General features: G+C 31.1%; 4 protein-coding genes across 4 annotated transcripts; 3 read left to right on the forward strand and 1 right to left on the reverse strand.

The window, feature by feature from the left end:
* The first annotated feature begins 537 nt into the window (after window positions 1–537).
* On the forward strand, window positions 538–2,022 carry LOC126675307 (uncharacterized). Its single transcript, XM_056105072.1, has 2 exons — window positions 538–773; window positions 1,132–2,022. Exon 2 carries the CDS (start codon window positions 1,645–1,647, stop codon window positions 2,020–2,022), a length of 378 nt encoding a protein of 125 aa, XP_055961047.1. The 5' UTR covers window positions 538–773; window positions 1,132–1,644.
* A 419-nt stretch (window positions 2,023–2,441) lies between these two features.
* On the forward strand, window positions 2,442–3,283 carry LOC126672835 (E3 ubiquitin-protein ligase SINA-like 10). The gene is made up of 2 exons (XM_050366787.1): window positions 2,442–2,528; window positions 2,603–3,283. The coding sequence occupies exons 1-2, from the start codon at window positions 2,442–2,444 to the stop codon at window positions 3,281–3,283; spliced, it is 768 nt and encodes a 255-aa protein (XP_050222744.1).
* Window positions 3,284–3,729: 446 nt separating this feature from the next.
* LOC126674412 (uncharacterized) lies at window positions 3,730–5,311 on the reverse strand. The gene is made up of 2 exons (XM_050368859.2): window positions 4,680–5,311; window positions 3,730–4,500 (listed from the first exon to the last, which is right to left on the reverse strand). Exons 1-2 carry the CDS (start codon window positions 4,738–4,740, stop codon window positions 3,893–3,895), a joined length of 669 nt encoding a protein of 222 aa, XP_050224816.1. The 5' UTR covers window positions 4,741–5,311; the 3' UTR covers window positions 3,730–3,892.
* A 6,371-nt stretch (window positions 5,312–11,682) lies between these two features.
* On the forward strand, window positions 11,683–14,356 carry LOC126671042 (piriformospora indica-insensitive protein 2). The gene is made up of 2 exons (XM_050364737.2): window positions 11,683–12,516; window positions 12,996–14,356. Exons 1-2 carry the CDS (start codon window positions 12,301–12,303, stop codon window positions 14,217–14,219), a joined length of 1,440 nt encoding a protein of 479 aa, XP_050220694.1. The 5' UTR covers window positions 11,683–12,300; the 3' UTR covers window positions 14,220–14,356.
* Window positions 14,357–17,984: the final 3,628 nt, after the last annotated feature.

Consider the following 17,984-nt stretch of genomic DNA (forward strand, 5'->3'; position numbering starts at 1 on the left):
CGGACCCTGACTTTAGGGGTACCTTACGATAAACCCCCTGATAAAAAAAACGATCAGCAAACCCCCTATTCTTTGTGACGGCTGCACGTAAACCCCCTGAGCCCATTTCTCGCCGATATTTTGGCAAAATGATGACGTGGCACGATATATTCACTGACGGCTCTGCAAGTCACTCTGCATGCATGTCAGACATGTGTAAGAATGTGTAAGGCTGTGTAAGGTTGTGTCGGTTGACTTTTTTCAAAAAAAAAAAAAATCATTTTTACCGCTCGGTTAAAAATCACTTTCTCTCTCTAACATTTTTAACTTTTCCCTCTTCTTCTCCCTTAGTTTATTTGATTTTATTTCTGTCCCAAAAAAACGTCCTTTCTGTTCTTTTCGTGTACCTACTTCGTTTCTTCTTCGCCTTGATCGTTTCTTCGTCGCCTTCTTAGTTTCCTGTTAGGGTTTGGTTTCTTGATCGTCTTCTTGGGTTTTCTTCGTTTCTTAGCAACTGGGTATGTAACATTTTATAATTTCTTGTAAATGGAAATTTTTTTGAATTTTTGAAAATGGGTTTGTGTTTATGTTATTTGGTTCGTGTAATGTATAACTTTAACAGGCTTGTGGTTGGCAGGTGTAAAGGGAAAAAATGGGGAAAAGAAAACGAGAGCGAAGGGAGCGGGAAAGGCAAAGTGAAAGAGACAAGAGATGGGAAAAAGGGTCAAATAGTCGAGATAACCCTTTACAACTCCATGATACTGATAGTGAAAGCAGTCAAGAAGTAGTCGAAGGTACGAAACTTTTGTAAATGTTGACCTCATAACCTCTAGGACCACTTATGTTGAACTGGTGTGCTGAAAATGAAGTATGATTTTTGTGGGTCCATTTGTGATAATATTTCTTTATATGCTTGCTTTTGGTGAAAATTTGGATTTTGTGTTGGCTTTGTGAATACTTTATTGTGGTGTGTTGGTTTTATGAATAGTTTATTGTTGGTCTGTTCCTGTTTAAAATTAAATATTGTTGCTGTGTTGGTTGTTTAGGATATAGAGAATTTATTGTCGTTGTTATGTTGGTGGGTGTATCCAATTGTGCGGTTTGTTGGTTTGCTTTAGAAATGAATGCATTGGTTATTTTCTCTTTTTGCAGTTTCACCAGGAGGGGGCAAATTATAATATCCTACGACCCTCCATGTATTAGCAATAATCAATCATGGACCCTTTTGTTTTCTTATATGATCAAGCATGGACCCTAATATTTCATTATTATAACAGACCTAGCCCCTATGAAAAACAACCCAATCATCCTTGGCCCACAGTGTGGCCCATAAATATCCGCCTACAACTCATACAGCCCCACTCATCCAGTGTTTAACGCTTACAACTCAACTCAAAAATTACAACCAAAAATGGAAGGAGTAGCTGCACAAGTGGTTTGCGATTGCGGAATCCCATGTCGCCTACAGATTTCTTCAACGGATAGGAACCCCACTCGAAGATTTTACGCTTGTTCAAAGCGAACTGTAAGTAATTCATGTGCTTTACAAAAAAATTCAAACTGTAAGTAATTTACATTAATTTTTTGACCTTACTTCGCCTTTTATTTTTTCGAACTAAATTTGTCCAAAATCAGTGTAATTTTTTTGCCTGGCTAGAGAATGACATGCCTTACCAAATGTCGGTGGTCCGAAACTTGAAACTTGACCTCCATGTCATGACTGTTGAACTGGAGGAGGCCAAAAGTTTGCTTGCTGCTAAAAAGGACGAGTTCCAGGGATTGAAGGAGTCCCATGAAATGTACATAGACGAAAATCAGGGATTGAAGGAGTCCATTGAGATGTATCGCGATGAAAATGGAATCTTGTTTGAGGAAAGCGGTCTACTTTTTATGGAGATAGACATACTGAAGGGCCAGATCAAGGACATGGAGGTCAAGTGTGCAGACTTGGAGAGGTCAACCAGGAACATGAAGTTTGGTTTTTGTGCTGCTTGTGCAGTTGCAGGATGCAGTGTAGGCTTGCATTGCATGAGAAAAAATTGAATAATTATTAAATGATGTTGCTTCATTATTATTATGGGTTGTAATGCTACATATATTAATTAAATAATTTTTAATTTCAGACAGTGTTTTTTTAATTATAATAGAGCAATTAATTAAATATGCTAGAGTAATTATTAATGATGTTTTACAGCCCAATATCGCTAATTATACATACTGACTTGTCTTATCAGCATTAATGTTGTTTAAGAAACCAATATACCCTTTCATTAACCAAAATCGTCATTAATGACATCCACTCACTTGGGAAACAACACACCGCTTAAGTGAAGAATATGAAAAGACATCTATCCAACTTCTTTAAATATGTAATCATGCTTACTTACTAACACACACAAAGACTCTTAATTTTGATTCTTAAAGTGATCCACTTTCGCCTTCATCTTCAAAACAACGCAGCAATGCCTGAAAATAGAGTCCGTTCGTTTGATCTTGAACTCATGGACTGTGCCGTATGCTGTGAACCTCTACGCCCTCCCATTATTCAGGTTTGACCCCACATCATTTATATATTTATTCACTTTAGGTTATTCTTAATTTTCTAACTTTTCCTTTTCTTCAGTGTCAGAATGGACATGCAACATGCAACTCCTGCTCTGTAAAGATGGGTAAATGTCATGCTTGCACTTTGCCAATCGGACCGATGCGCTGTCGGATAATGGAAGCAGTCGTGGAGTCTTTAACGGTTTACTGCCAGAACAGAGTATATGGTTGCCAAGAAAGCTTCAATTACGACGAGAAGACAGATCACGAGAAATACTGCTCTTTTATAGAGTGTTCATGCCCGATTCCAGAGTGCAATGTGAAGGGCTCGTCCGAAACCATTTATGCTCACTGCAAAGAGTTGCATAAAGATATTCTCACACTATTTAACTTTGGACGTAAATTTGCAGTTTCTGTGGACATGCATGATAGGGGTTTGCTTCTCCAAGAAGAACAATCAGACGTTGTGTTTGTTCTGAACAACACGAAGTGCTCTTATGGGAATATTATAACAGTGTTTTGTCTCGGCCCATTGTCAAACGGAAGCTGCCCTTATGACATCGAAGTGAAGTTTGATGAATCGTCAGTGCACAGGTTTCATTCTTCTACCAAGAATTTTCAAGACACCAACAAGTATTACCGTTCATTGACAGGATTCCTTCTTGATAGTAGCGACCAAGAGTTTTTTGCTGACGGGTTGATCAAGATGGAAATTTCGGTATATCGATCGTTGGAGCTTGGTTCTGCAGATGATGTTTAACGCTGCCCTTAGTCAACATGTTTTCTGGTTTTCTGTTGTAATTTGGAATATTCTAGTATAGGTTTTATTTTTTTGCTTGATGAATATTGTAGTATCGTTGATGAATATTATAGTTGTAATTCGTAGCTGTTTTATTTTGGAAATTTTTTTATATAATGGTTGATTGATATATGTTGTATCTTTATGGTTGACTAATTTTCATTATTGATAGGGGTTAATGTTGTTTTAATAAATTTCAAAAGTGCGTATTTATTGAAGGGTCCACAGATGATCAGTAAGAATACATGAGGGTCCATGGCGGATTATAAAATAAAAGTATAGGGTCCATATGTAAATATCAGTTTCATGGAACATGTAGGTCGTTTCAAACGAACCGAACGACGATAACTACAAACTTTACTCAATTTCAATAACAATAACAACCAATATTAAAAACAAAACAGCAATAACATAAGCAAACAATACATTCCAAGTTTGTAATCAACATTCATTTTGATCTAAAATCCAAATTGTCACTAATAATATAAAATGCAACATACATATTAACCTAAAAGGTTACAAATGTTGTTTCATATGGCCCAAAAATAGGTCAATCTAGTGTCTCGGCCTTCAGTCTGACCCACCAATCTGCTGCTGCTCCTCCGAGGGTTCTTCAACTGCTTCAATTTGCAGCAAATCCAGTGGTTCACCTTCTTCTTGACCTTCAATATGCAGGACCTCCACTGGTTCACCGGGACCTTCAATCTGCGGCACCTCCACTGCTTCCACAGGACCTTCAATCTGCAGCACCCCCACCGGTTCAGCCTCACCAACACCCTGTTGCTCCAATGCATCATCCCCATCTTCAAGTTCTTTCAACTCAAATAATGTGTGTCCAAATACAGGCCTTAGGTTGCACACGTCAACACAACTTAACTTCCTAACATACACATCAACACTACCATCTTGTGTCCCAGCCAGTGCCATGTCCATGACATGGTCATCATTTTCCATGGGAATTAATTCTTCAGTATACATGCCAGCCCGCCTCCAATAATACATTAACAATCCCTCAACCTTCAATTCAAGTAACCACTTATCTAGACTATTTAATCCTATATCCTCAATATGAAATTTTCTAACAGCCAAATCCTCATTAAAATAACCAAAGTCTTCAAACTGTCCATTGTAGTTCAGAATAATTTCAAAGACCTCAAAAAGACAATCTTCAGTACAAGCTGCTCAAACCAACAAATAAACAAAGACCAATTTTTAATTAATGAACCAGTGAAAACCAAACCAAAACAGCAGGCAATGACGAACAAGAAATAAAATACCAATAAAATTCAAAAACAATCACCAACGAACCAAACACAACTCAAAAAAAATTTCTTCCGGCGAAAAAAAACACACATACCTTTTCGTTTCTTCCCTTTTCTGTCTTCTTTTCCCATTTTTTTCATTTCTGTGGATCCCATTTTCTGTTAAAGAACAGAGACCTCGAAAAATATTTAGACAAGAAAGGGCCACAAGCAAACGAAGAAAAACGAAGAACTGAATAGGGGCGAAATAACACACAAGATGGAAGAGAAGAAGATGAAGACGATGGACGGCGATAAGAGTGCAGGAGTAGTAGACCTAGGGTAAGGAACGAAAAAAAAAGGAACAAGACGAAGACAGGATGAAATATTTGAAAATATGACAATTAAAGAGAATGAGGGGGAACAGAGGGAAAAGTTAAAAATGTTAGAGAGAGAAAGTGATTTTTAACCGAGCGGTAAAAATGATTTTTTTTTTTTTTTTTTTTGAAAAAAGTCAACCGACACAACCTTACGCAGCCTTACACATTCTTACACATGTCTGACATGCATGCAGAGTGACTTGCAGAGCCGTCAGTGAATATATCGTGCCACGTCATCATTTTGCCAAAATATCGGCGAGAAATGGGCTCAGGGGGTTTACGTGCAGCCGTCACAAAGAATAGGGGGTTTACTGATCGTTTTTTTTATCAGGGGGTTTATCGTAAGGTACCCCTAAAGTCAGGGTCCGTGGGTGATTATTAGCCTTTCTTTTATCATTTTAATTTCAGATCTGAAGTTTTTAATTCTTTTTTTTTTTTATTTTCAGATCTGTAATTTGTTTATTTTTATTGTTGTTTTCACCATTAAACATGTATAAAGATTATCTTTAAAGAATCTCATACTCATTTCATGTAATGTAGAATAATTTTATGATTTTATGGAATAAAATTCTGTTATTTCTGCATTTTTCTTGTGTTTCTGCGTTTTTTTTATTCTGCAGAACGATTTGTTGATGATGATTGATTGCTGAATTATTGTAATGTTACAGTGTTGTTGATTTTATGTTGACTTTATGTTGATATCAACTGTTTTTTTTATTTTTACATTGACAACTAAGATAACATTGTCTGTGAAATAAACTAAAAAAAATAAATTAAATTAAATTGAGACTAGATAATGATATGGTAGCATCGGGGAAGAAGACATATAATGATGTTGCATTATTGTAATGTTACAATGTTGATATGGTGTTGATTTTCGGTTGATATTTTTTTGATTTTAGCATCGGTGAAGAAGACAATAATAATGTTAAATTATTGTAATGTTACAATGTTGATCTTATGTTGATATAGTGTTGACATGGTGTTGACATGGTGTTGATTTTGGTATAGGTAAAAAATATAAATAATGATTTTGAATTATTATAATATTACAAATTTGAATTTATGTTGATATTATGTTGATTTTGTGTTGGTATTTTAGATTGAAAAATAATTTATTAATCTTTGATTAATTTAATGTCGATTTTATATTGATATATATAAAAAATAAAATATATGATAAATAATAAATTTTGATTAATTATTAGCAAAAATAAAGGTAAATAAATATTAAAAATAAAAATTAGTGTTAAAAAAGATTTACAAAATTAATACTATCCAGTTTATTAAATGTTGTTGATATTATGTTGATATTGTGCTGATATTAAAACTGACAAAAATGTCAACAATAAATTATGTACACATGTTGATTTTATATTGATTTTGTGTTGATTTTGAGTTGATATTTGATTAATTTTAATGACAAATAGTATACACATGTTGATTTTATGTTGATTTTGTGTTGATCTTCAATTAATTTTAGGGATATGTGCATGTTAATTTTAGGTTGATTTTAGGTTGACATCGAGTTGATTTTGCGTTGATTTTGATTAATATAGCCTAAATAATTGTACATCAATAAAATTCAACATTGATTTTATAATAAAGTTTGTACGTAGAACATAATATAAGGAGCAAAAAAACCAACCAAATTTCAAAAATGCCGAAATGAATTTAGTACATTCTAATAAAATAACACTCTAGAAAATGAAAGTTATAAAAAAACGGTTGAATACCAATAGCATATGTTTATGTAGGGAATTTTAGAACGTTTATCGAGAAAAAAACACAAAGAGATCAATCATTCAAACAAATATGTGCACTCCACATTCCATCCTGCTGCTTTTTAAATAAACATCTATTCCGCAAACTTACAGGAGGCATTTATTTCATAGACAATATTATCTTGTTTGTCAATGTTAAAATAAAAAAAATTAGTTGATATCAACATAAAGTTAACATAAAATCAACAACACTGTAACATTACAGTAATTCAGCAATCAATCATCATCTACAAATCGTTCTGCAGGATAAAAAAACGCAGAAATACAACAAAACACAAAAAAATGCAGAGTTAACAGAATTTTATTACATAAAATCACAAAATTATTCTACATAACATGAAATAAGTATTAAATTCTTTAAAAATACTCTTTATACATGTTTAATGGTGAATAAACAGTAAAAGATAAACAAATTACAGATCTGAAAATGAAAAAATAAAGAACAAAAAATTTCAGATCTAAAATCAAAAAGAGAAAAGAAAGATGGCGCGGCGAGACAAAGGTGGAACGACGGAGGCAAAACGACGGAGATGGAACAACAAAAACAGAACGGCGGAGGCGGAATGACGGAAGCGGAACGGCGGAAGCGAAGGAATAAGAACGTGGAAAAACTCTGCTGGACTCATGGAGAAGAAGAAGGAGCCGCTAAAATTCAAGAGAAAAGAAGAAACAGTAGAAAATTAAAAATTCCAAGAAATTAGGTTACAATTTTAATTTTGAATGGTATGAGATGTAAATTTTGGCTTTGGACTGTATAAAAGTAAGCTTGGGCCAATTTTCAGTATATTGGGTAAAAAGCCCTTTTCTTTTTATATTTTAAATTACTTGGGGATGAAATGTTTTTACCGTTTGGAGGAGGAACTGATTTACAACCTTAACATATTGAGCTCACGTTCCATTTGAGTTCTATTTCATTGGTTCATTTTGTTTGTTTAAACAATCAATAAATGTTAAAAATATAATTCACATATTTATAATCATGAGACATATGTTGTATACTAACGTGTCACATTTGTTCTATGTAATATTTTTTTCCTTTTATATGCTTAAGTCTCTACATGTCTGCGATCTTTAATTTTAGTAATGAAAAATCTAAATTATTTGTTAAAAGAAACTTTGATTTACTATATTCTAGACATGATTATTTAATTAATCTTCCAAGCTAATTGAATATTTATCATATAAAATAATGTAATTTTTATTTTTATAAAATAATAAATGTACTTATTTTTTTAATTATTATGTACTGTTCAATAAATAATTACTTTACTATATAAGAATAGTATAAATCATGCTATATGTTTAATATCAATAATTTTATCTAAATCTTTCCAAAGTTATATCTGTCTTTAAAAAATTAAAATTATTACTATCAGTCTATCAGTTGTATGATATTTAAAAAGTAATCTATAATCTGACTGATTACATTATTTTATTTAACACTTAAATTGGCTATTAAAAGTTATGTTTGACATTTAACCAATTAAATCAAATACTCCATTACATTCCAATATAGATTATGAATCATAAAAATAGTAATAAACTCAACAAAAGCTCTATAAAAAATTAAAATAAGATGATGAATATTACCATAAAAACTCTATTTTTCCTAAAACTTTGGGTACATAGTACATACTAGTTCCATGTAGTATGATAATTGGGTTGGAACCACTTTCATCAAAAATAAACCCAACAAAACCAACTATATGATTATAAATATAACCCTTGCTCTATGAACCAAAGCTAAATTAAGTTATTTACATTGATTATTCACTGTTCAGTTATCTCATTCTCCCCCCTCTTCAAAAAGCAATTTAGAAAGTGACATGTCACAAAAAATAATATGTTAATATTAAGTAGGGTCTGTAGATAGTGGGCTATGCCTCAGAAACTCAAAGACCCAACTGGGGTAGTGTGGTCCATTACTTTGTACCATCATCCACCACTGTATTATAAAATTTGATATAAATTAAATAATAAATTTAAGGTGGTTTAAAACTAAAATATGAATTTTAAAATTGATAAAATTAGTATTAATTTTTATATTTTAGAAAATTGGAGTATTAAACTACTAAAAATTTATTGATGTGGACATTGAAATAAGCATTATTTCAACAGTTATATTAATATTTTTGTTTTCTGATTTATCAAACCAAAAATTAATAACTGCTTTCGCGTGATTTATATTAGTATTAAAAAACATTTTAAAATTCGTAGTTAATTTTGCAAGTAATTCTAATATATATATAACTCTAATTAATATTTGTATATAAGTTTTTATAGTTCAAAAACTAATAATAATTTATAGTTAATCAATTTTATATTTTAACCAGTTTAATGATTCATCAATTTACAAAATTTTCATTAGATTTTATGAGTTTGTTCAACACAATGTTTTGCTATATTATTCGTTGTCAATAAAATTAAAATGCTAGAATATTTAGTGATAAAATTTAAACAATAAATATTAAGAATTGCAAATATGATATTTGTTGTTGCACGAATAACGTGTCACAACTATTTTATGCGATAATCACTTGTTATATATTTGGTTTTTAATAGGAACCGAACTGGTAAATTGGTAATTTATTAGACCAAAATGTTTACTGGGACAGGCGACGAACCGGTTGCGGTCGAACCGGTTGAATGGGCCGGTCCCATCCGGTTCTTAAAGCACTGACACCTACACACCACAAAGGATTTACAGAACAAATACTAATTCACTATTGTTTTAATCCTTCTTGTTTCCTTTCTCCTTGTACTTATGCTTTTTTCTCTTTGTGGTTCTATGTAAATACCTAAACAAATAAATTTTACATTATGTGTTCCATATTTTGATTAATTTACAATTGGACCCACTAGCTTCTGACTTATCCAAACTAATTTATTTGTTGTATCATATGGGGTAGTACTCATGTCATTTTCATTGGGCTAGTATTCATGTCACTTTCATTTTTATGGTATTACTAAAGTACTATTAAATTCTTGTCCTCAATATCACCATCCTATCTTTGCCATTACAAATTTACAAGTAGTTGAGTTTACAATTTGGAGACTTATGGTACCACTACTGTGTGTATGGCTCTTACACTGTTGATTCAAAACTTTATTAATGTGCCCAATGTAATTTGTTTTAGGTGCCCAATGCATTTATTTTATGTAATCAATGTTAGTATTTAATCATCATTCTAAGAGCATCTTTAACCATTACATATTTATTTCTAATTTCTTCATTAAAAAGGATACTTAATCAACAATAATTGATCAATTTCAATTAAAACCAAACAGAAAAACAAGATCTAAAAATAATTTTTTGATGGTGCGATATTTAAAAGTACTTCTGTTTTTAAACGGTCATGTTTCAAATTTACTTTAGGAATGGACCACCATTTTAATTTGTCAATAAATTTAAAACTGAAGATCGAACAAATGCACCATAAATTAGAAAAATTAGATGATTTTATACTATAAGGATTAAATTATTTAAAACAATTAAATTTAAGGGTCATTTTATATTAACGTGGACAAATTAAAAAAAGTCTTTAACTTAAAAAAAAGTTTCTTCTAAATAAAAAAATTAATTAGATAAATATATAAAAATTAATTTTTATTAAAAAATAAATAATAAAAACCGACAAGCTGAGCTTTTCCTCCACCGCCTGCCACCGTCGCTTCCGGAGCTTAGCTCGTCTGTTCGTCTTCCATGGTGTTTTCCATGGAAGACGAGCCCAATGACGGCGGCGGGTCCAAGGAAGGCGGCGGCGGGTCCGAGGGAGACGATCACATAATTGGAGGTGTTTAAATTATTTTATTTTAATTTATTTATTTAAATTATCTAAATTACTTTTTTTAAATTTTTTTAATTTATGGGAGAAGATTTTTTTTAAATTTATAACATCAAAGAATATTTATAACTTTTGATAAACATGATTTTCTTAAAATGTTATCCATTGAAGTTTTTAATTTATAAAAAGTTCAACTGGCCTTCATATTTAAAATATAGTATATATTTTAATACTTTTAAAATATTAAAGCCTTATTTAGACTATCTGTCAAATATGAAGGATATATGTGAACTTTTTTCAAAAAACACACTTCCATTTGAAAAATGGGTACAAGAATTAAAAATAAAAAAATATTGACGATTTTAAAAGTTTAAGATATAAAAAAAAGTAAAAAGTAGACTATTTTTAAATGATTAGTTTATATAAAATAACATTAATCAACATTTAATTAGACTTGCGGAAATGTCAATAATTAAATTTAATTCGACAATTATTTAGAGAACTATCTCAATTTTAATCCCATATCAAATTAATTTTAAATTATTCGCAAGTTGATTTGACTCGGTTACAACTTAGGTTAGTCAAAATACTTAGACATAGGATCAAACTAAAAACCCATCGAACCTATTTACAATGAAATTGGCAAACCAATGGGGAAATTTCTGTGCACTTCCTAGTTAAAGAGACATGTGAAAATGAAACAATAGTATCAATTTGAGGAAACAAAATCAATACCAAAAAGCAAAACCTTTTATCTTTGTGTAAAAAGCTGGATTATGGCTTCTTGTCTTAAATTTCACATCTCAAAACAGCCAACTTTCAATTTCCAAATCTACCCAACTCCAAACCAAATTGCAAGGCAAAGAGTATATATAATTTCAATATATTTCATCATCCAAATTTATTACTATTATTTGTTTTTTCTTTGGTCCTTTTTACTGTAAAATTTTCTGACAAATGTTAATGAACAACCAACCCCAATTGCCCAGAAAGAAAGAACAGAAAAGCAACAGCCCAAACCAAAATTTGTCTTGCATGCAATTACATGCATTTCTCTAATGTACAATAAAATGGTCCCCCATTATAAACCCTAAATATCCCATTCCAAAACTAAATTTTTCATCACTTCCCCAACTATAAATCACCCAACTAACACTACCCTTTAACCCAAATTTAGTAAAATAATTAATGGAACATATAATTATTCATAGAAATAACTAAATCACTAGGGTTCATACTAAAAACTGTGTAAAACTTTAATCTTTTTCATCACCTTTCGCTTTCTAAAAACAACACATAATCTATTCTCCTCCACTTGATATTTGCTATTGCTCTGAATTTTACTGCCATTTTTGCTATATTATCATTATTACATATGACTTTTTATTTTATTTCATAGCTTTGAGAAGTGTGCTTTAGATCTTGTGTCCTTTGCTATATTATTTCACTTTCTCTTATCTTCTTTAAGCACAAGCTATCAACAATTTTAGTTTTTTAAGTTGTGGTTTATTACATTGTTAAAAAAATTTCTATATTTATATGTGTTGGTGGGTTTAAAAAGGGTCCCATTTCTGAAAATTTGTTTGCACCAATTTAGTGGTTTCAATGTTCTCTATTTTTACATCTTCTTTTGGTTCTGTTCTTATGCATAAGATCTTCTGATTTCTTTAACACTTTAGTGAATAATTTTAAAAACAAACATAATCTTCTAATTTTCTATGTTATTCCTCTGTTTTCTCCTAACTTAAAATCTGTAAAAGCCTTTGTTTTTAACACATTTTAGTACTCATGAAGAGGTTAAGTTGTAGGACAGTTAGACATGTAATTTTGGTGCTGTGTGTGTTAAGTTTGGGTGTGTTGTGCTGTGGTGAAGCAGAGAGTGATGCAGCTCCAATGGAGAAGGGAGAGCAGGAGGGTTTGTACTCTGCTATTCAAGGGTTTGTGGGGAAGTGGTGGAATGGCTCTGATCTGTATCCTGATCCTTGTGGATGGACTCCAATTCAGGTACTTTTACTCTGGTTTTTACCCTTGTTTTGTACTGTTTTATTGAAATGTTGCCTTGATATAGATAAAACACCTGCCTTATTTCATCTATTTATTGTTCTCTTTTGCCTCCTTGTTACTGTTCTTCATAGCACAATGGAGTCTTTAATTCTTATTGTTCTGTTTTCATTATAAAAAAAATCTTATTCTGGATTTATCTAGCACGGAAATGGAAATGCTGAAATAGAAAACGCTGAAAGGGGAAACGACAAACTACGTTTTTTTTAAAGAATATGTTATAACTACGTAGTTTCGTAGTTTTAGAAGTTTTTTCGTTTCCGAAAAGGGAACATAGTTCTTGACTACATCAAATTTCAGGTTAATGTTGCTTAAACTATGTTGCTTTTAGACATTAAAATGCTACTGTTTCAATTTGATTGTAAAATTTTGAACCATCTTCAACATATAATTGATGATTTTTTTAAAATTTGAATTTGCAGGGAGTAGCTTGTGATATCTTTAAAGGACTATGGTATGTGACAGACTTAAGCATTGGACCTATACATGACAACTCTCTTGATTGTGCCATAAATCCTGAGTTTAGGCCACAGTTGTTTCAGCTTAAGCACCTAAAAACACTGTCCTTCTTCAATTGCTTTATGTCACCCTTCAAACATCCAATCACTATCCCTACCAAAAACTGGGAAAAACTTGCAGCCAATTTAGAAAAACTAGAGTTCAGATCAAATCCCGGTCTTATCGGACAAATTCCCGTCAGTTTTGGTGGCCTAGTGAAGCTTCAGTCTTTAGTTTTACTAGAAAATGGCTTGACAGGAGAGTTACTGATAAATTTTGGCAAATTAGAAAACCTGAAGAGGCTAGTTCTTGCTGGAAATCAGATTAGTGGTAAAATTCCAGATAGTTTCGGCGGGTTATCTCAGCTTTTAATCATGGATTTAAGTAGAAATTCACTGTCAGGTTCTTTGCCTTACAGTTTAGGTGGCTTGTCTTCACTTCTGAAACTTGACTTGAGCAACAATCAACTCGACGGTAATTTGCCATCAGAGATTGGTTACTTAAGGAATTTGACACTTTTGGATTTGAGAAACAACAAATTCTCAGGTGGGCTGGTTAAATCACTTGAAAAGATTGAATCTTTGGAAGAAATTGCATTATCTAACAACCCAATCCATGGGAATCTCCATGTTATAGAGTGGAAAAAGCTTCAGAATTTAGTCATTTTGGACCTTGCAAACATGGGCTTGACAGGTGAAATTCCAGGGTCTATTTCAGAATTGAAAAAGCTGAGATTTTTGGGCCTTGGCAACAACAATCTTACAGGTTTTATCTCACCAAAGCTAGCAAAATTGCCTTGTGTTAGTGCTATGTACCTAAATGGAAATAATCTGACAGGAATACTTCAATTCTCTAAAGAGTTTTACAAGAGCCTTGGCAGGCGTTTTGGGGCTTGGAATAATCCTAACCTTTGTTTCCCTTTTGGGTTAATCTCAGCCACTCATGTTCCTTATGGGGTTAAGCCATGCCAACAAGGACTCACCTTGCTTGAACCCAGCTCAAATTCCAAGGTGGATAGTGATAAACTGAATCAAAGTTCCCATTTAGTGATGTCTTTGGGATTTTCAAGGAATGGTATTAATGAGTTTTGGGGGGTATTTATGGTACAAATATTAATGATGGTGCTACTCTTGAATAGCTTCCCATAGGAGAAGATATGCTAAAGCTTAGAGATAACAATAGTTTTACTTTTGCTTTGTAACTTATCTTTCTATCCATTTGGTTGTAACCTTATCATGGAGCTAATTACTAATGTATTAATTAATACAAATAGTTGCATATTCAATTGCTACTTGAAATTTATTTTGTAGTATAAATGATGGAGTCTGAATTTTAACATTAGAAAAACTAAATCGCAATATGTATTATATACGTAAAACAATTTAAAAAAAATAAAAGAGGTCAAATGGTAAAATAAAAAAAAATCATATATCAATTTTAATATTTTTAAAAGTTGGAGGGGCCATGGCCTCGTGATAACATTTTAATTATCATAGTTTCCGATTTCTATACTACTATCTTTTAATGTAATTTATTCTTTCGATAGAACCGAGCCAAACTTAAGGTGTAAGTATAGTTCGATTATTGAGGAAATATGGTTTGGTTAGGTTTGTATTCTTGCAAATGGTTTGATTTTTAGTTTGGATTGAATAATGTTAAAACTGAAATAAACGGAAAAATCAAAAAAATTACAACTATATCCCAAGTTTATACTATTGAATAACTAAATTTGGTAAATAAAATTAGAAAATGAAGGCAGCTGTCATTAGGGGTGTAAAAAGCGAACCGAATTAAACCAAAATTATAAAAATGATTTTATTATTTGATTAATATGGTTTGGTTCAGTTTGTATTTATACAATAGTTTGTTTTTGGTTTTTAATTCAATTTTGGCATTTTAAAAACCAAAAAACCGAGTAAGAGAAGTATTTATATTTTTTAGTCTTTATTCCTTAATTATACCTAGCAATTAAATCAATAAATTTTATATAATGATAAAATATACTAATAAATATATAGAAAATTATTAGACAATAATTTTGTAAAGTTAAATATTTATTTTAAAATAAAAAATAAAAAAGTTATTTCAGTTTTTAATCAATCCGAGCCGTAACAAACTGAAATTTCTCAATGCAGTTCTATATGAAAATTCAATTCGGTTCAACTCAATTTAAAACTTTATCAAATTTTAGTAAATCGTTTTCGTTCGATTTCGAACCGAACTAAGCCGACGGATGCACAAGGGCTAGTTGTGACATAAATATAGTGAAAATGAAAGTGTAGGAGTGGATTATTAGAGGTGTGGAGGGGGTAGAGTGCGTACAGTGGCTTTATAGTTAGATAGAGATATGTGATTAAAGTTGATGATGAAAGGCTAAAGATTCATTAAATATTTTTACAATTATCAAAATTTATAAATTAAAAACCTTCTTGCATTAATACCCCTCTCTGTCAATCTGTTGCTTGTTTCAAAAATTAAATTAAATTGAATGTTCTTATTCATTGGCTTTTTGTGTGATTTTATATGTAATGATTAAGATTTTGTATTGTTGTTGCCATTGTTTTAAGAGTCCGACTGCACCTGTCGGATTAACTAGTTGGATCGATCGTGAATCACAGGTTATGGTTTGTATTAAAATTTGGAAATAAAATGAACCAGTTAAATTGTATCATGAATTTGATTATACTTAATATTTGTTCTGAATTACTAAATACCACTCCTTTTTACTACCCACCGTCCCCACACTTTACCTTTTTGCTCTTTTCCCTATTTTTATACAAAATTAAAAGCTCTCAATCCATTCAAACTAAAATCATATTTTACGTGATTGTCTTCCTTCAAGGGACTGTTTCCGGCTGCGACAGAAAACATCGTAGCCGGGTTTTTTTTATTAAAAAAAACACAGAATTAATTTTTTTTTTGTAATTTTAGTTATTTTAGAAATTTAATCGATTTAATATTTACTAAATATTAGTAGTATGACTTAATATTTTGGCTTAATTACTTAAAAACCACTCACCTTGAACTTTTTTTTCGTTTATACCTTGACCTAGAAAAAATTCATTTATACCCTGACGTATGTATTTATGTTTCACCTCTACCCCAAGACACTAAATTAACCTCTTTTCATAAAGAAAAAAGTTTAAAATAGTTCTTCATTTTTAACCTAAGCTAATTAGAGTTTAATCATAAATGAATTTTTTTTCTAAGTGAAGGACTATTTTAAATTTTTTTCTAAATGAAAAGAGGTTAATTTAGTGCCTCGGGGTAGAGGTGAAACATAAACACATACATCAGGGTATAGATGAATTTTTTTTCTAGGTGAGGGTATAAACGAAAAAAAAGTTCAAGATGGGTGGTTTTTAAGTAATTAAGCCTAATATTTTTTCGTACGGCTGAATTAGAATCTGTGACCAAAAGGCCGATCGCTATAATCAATTTCGTCACCGCCCAAATTTTCTAAATGAACCTGCACAACATAAATAATTACGTTTACAATTCGTCGGATAATGATTATCGACATTCGAAAATAAATTTTTCCAGTTTTTTCAAAAAAAAATGTTTTTTTTTTTCAAATTACTCCGGGGACGTCCTTCCTCATGGAGGGACTTCCCATAAGAAGTCCCTCTAAGAGGGACGTCAAACGTCAACGTTGAACTCCAACGTCCCTCCTTATGGAGGGACGTTGGAAGTTCCTCTTGGAGGGACTTCAACGTCCCTCCAGGACGTCCCTCCTTGTGGAGGGATGTCTCTCCGGGACGTCTCTGAAATAATTTGAAAAATAAAAAAAAAACATTTCCTTTTTCGGAAAAACCGGAAAAATTTATTTCCGAACGTCGATAATTATTATCCGACAAATTGTAATCGTTGTCCGTTATTTTAGTCAAATTTTTACGTATTTGTTCGAATGAGTTGAGAGAAATTTTTGGTTTTAATTTTACTAGAAGGGCGAAAATATCTTTTGTAAGGGCAGTGTTAATAAAAAGGAGCGGTGAATAATAAAACCCTATTTGTTTGAGATTATCTATTTTCTTTTTGAAACTATAAAAGTTAACACACACATACATATAATTATTTTTATTTTTATTTTTATTCAAATAATTCACCTGATGATTAAACCAGTTGAACCATGATCATATCGGTTCAGCAACTAGTATGCTTTTTTAAAAACGATATTGTTTATTAACTTTGGGTGTTTCTTTTCTAGTTATTTTTTATTTTTTTTATTTTTAAAAATTATAAATTAGTTTAATTTCTTATAGATATAAAAAAGTCGTAAAAGATTGTTTTTTCTTGTAGTGTGTATGCAGTACATTTGTATACTAGTATCGTTTTACGTGTTTCATACATAATACAACACGTCAGTAATATAAATAATAATAATTTATTAATAAATTAAATAAATTTCTTTGACATTTATTAATAATAATCATAGATTGCACCCAAAATTTCTTTGTTTACTTAAAGTATGTCGGAAAAAATTCGGTCTGAGTCCGCATGTATAATGTATAAAAACTGAAGGGTTTTTTAGATAAATATCAAAAAAAGATAAAATATTCTCAAGAATACTACCTCAAAGTTTTTTTTTTTGAGAAATACAATCTGTATTTTATTTTTTTGCAAAAATGACTTTTGTTATTCTCATAAATATTTTTTTTAATCTCAGGAATACGATTTTGGTTACCCAGTTGTATACCAACACTGTTGGTTAACCAAAAAAAAAAATATTTCAAATTCAAACTTACATTTTTATTAATCTAGTTGAAAATTCTATTACAAACCCCTCCCCTTCATCACCGTAACATCAACCGTCAAATAAAACCTAAATCGTCTTTTTTAAAATTTAAAATTATTGATTAACCATTTGTTAACTAACATGGTACTAAAAATAAGGTCATTGGTGTACCATTAGT

Source organism: Mercurialis annua, linkage group LG3 (genome assembly GCF_937616625.2).
Source record: "Mercurialis annua linkage group LG3, ddMerAnnu1.2, whole genome shotgun sequence".
In the NCBI taxonomy this organism is placed as follows: domain Eukaryota; kingdom Viridiplantae; phylum Streptophyta; class Magnoliopsida; order Malpighiales; family Euphorbiaceae; genus Mercurialis; species Mercurialis annua.

Excerpts from the sequence above, each read along its gene's own strand:
- LOC126671042 (XM_050364737.2), top strand. The coding sequence starts at position 12,301 with ATGAAGAGGTTAAGTTGTAGGACAGTTAGACATGTAATTTTGGTGCTG. Across the intron at positions 12,517-12,995 it reads GTGGATGGACTCCAATTCAG|GGAGTAGCTTGTGATATCTT; the intron begins GTACTTTTACTC and ends TTGAATTTGCAG.
- LOC126675307 (XM_056105072.1), top strand. The coding sequence starts at position 1,645 with ATGCCTTACCAAATGTCGGTGGTCCGAAACTTGAAACTTGACCTCCAT.
- LOC126674412 (XM_050368859.2), bottom strand. The coding sequence starts at position 4,740 with ATGGGATCCACAGAAATGAAAAAAATGGGAAAAGAAGACAGAAAAGGG. Across the intron at positions 4,501-4,679 it reads AAAAGGGAAGAAACGAAAAG|CTTGTACTGAAGATTGTCTT; the intron begins GTATGTGTGTTT and ends TGGTTTGAGCAG.
- LOC126672835 (XM_050366787.1), top strand. The coding sequence starts at position 2,442 with ATGCCTGAAAATAGAGTCCGTTCGTTTGATCTTGAACTCATGGACTGT. Across the intron at positions 2,529-2,602 it reads TACGCCCTCCCATTATTCAG|TGTCAGAATGGACATGCAAC; the intron begins GTTTGACCCCAC and ends CCTTTTCTTCAG.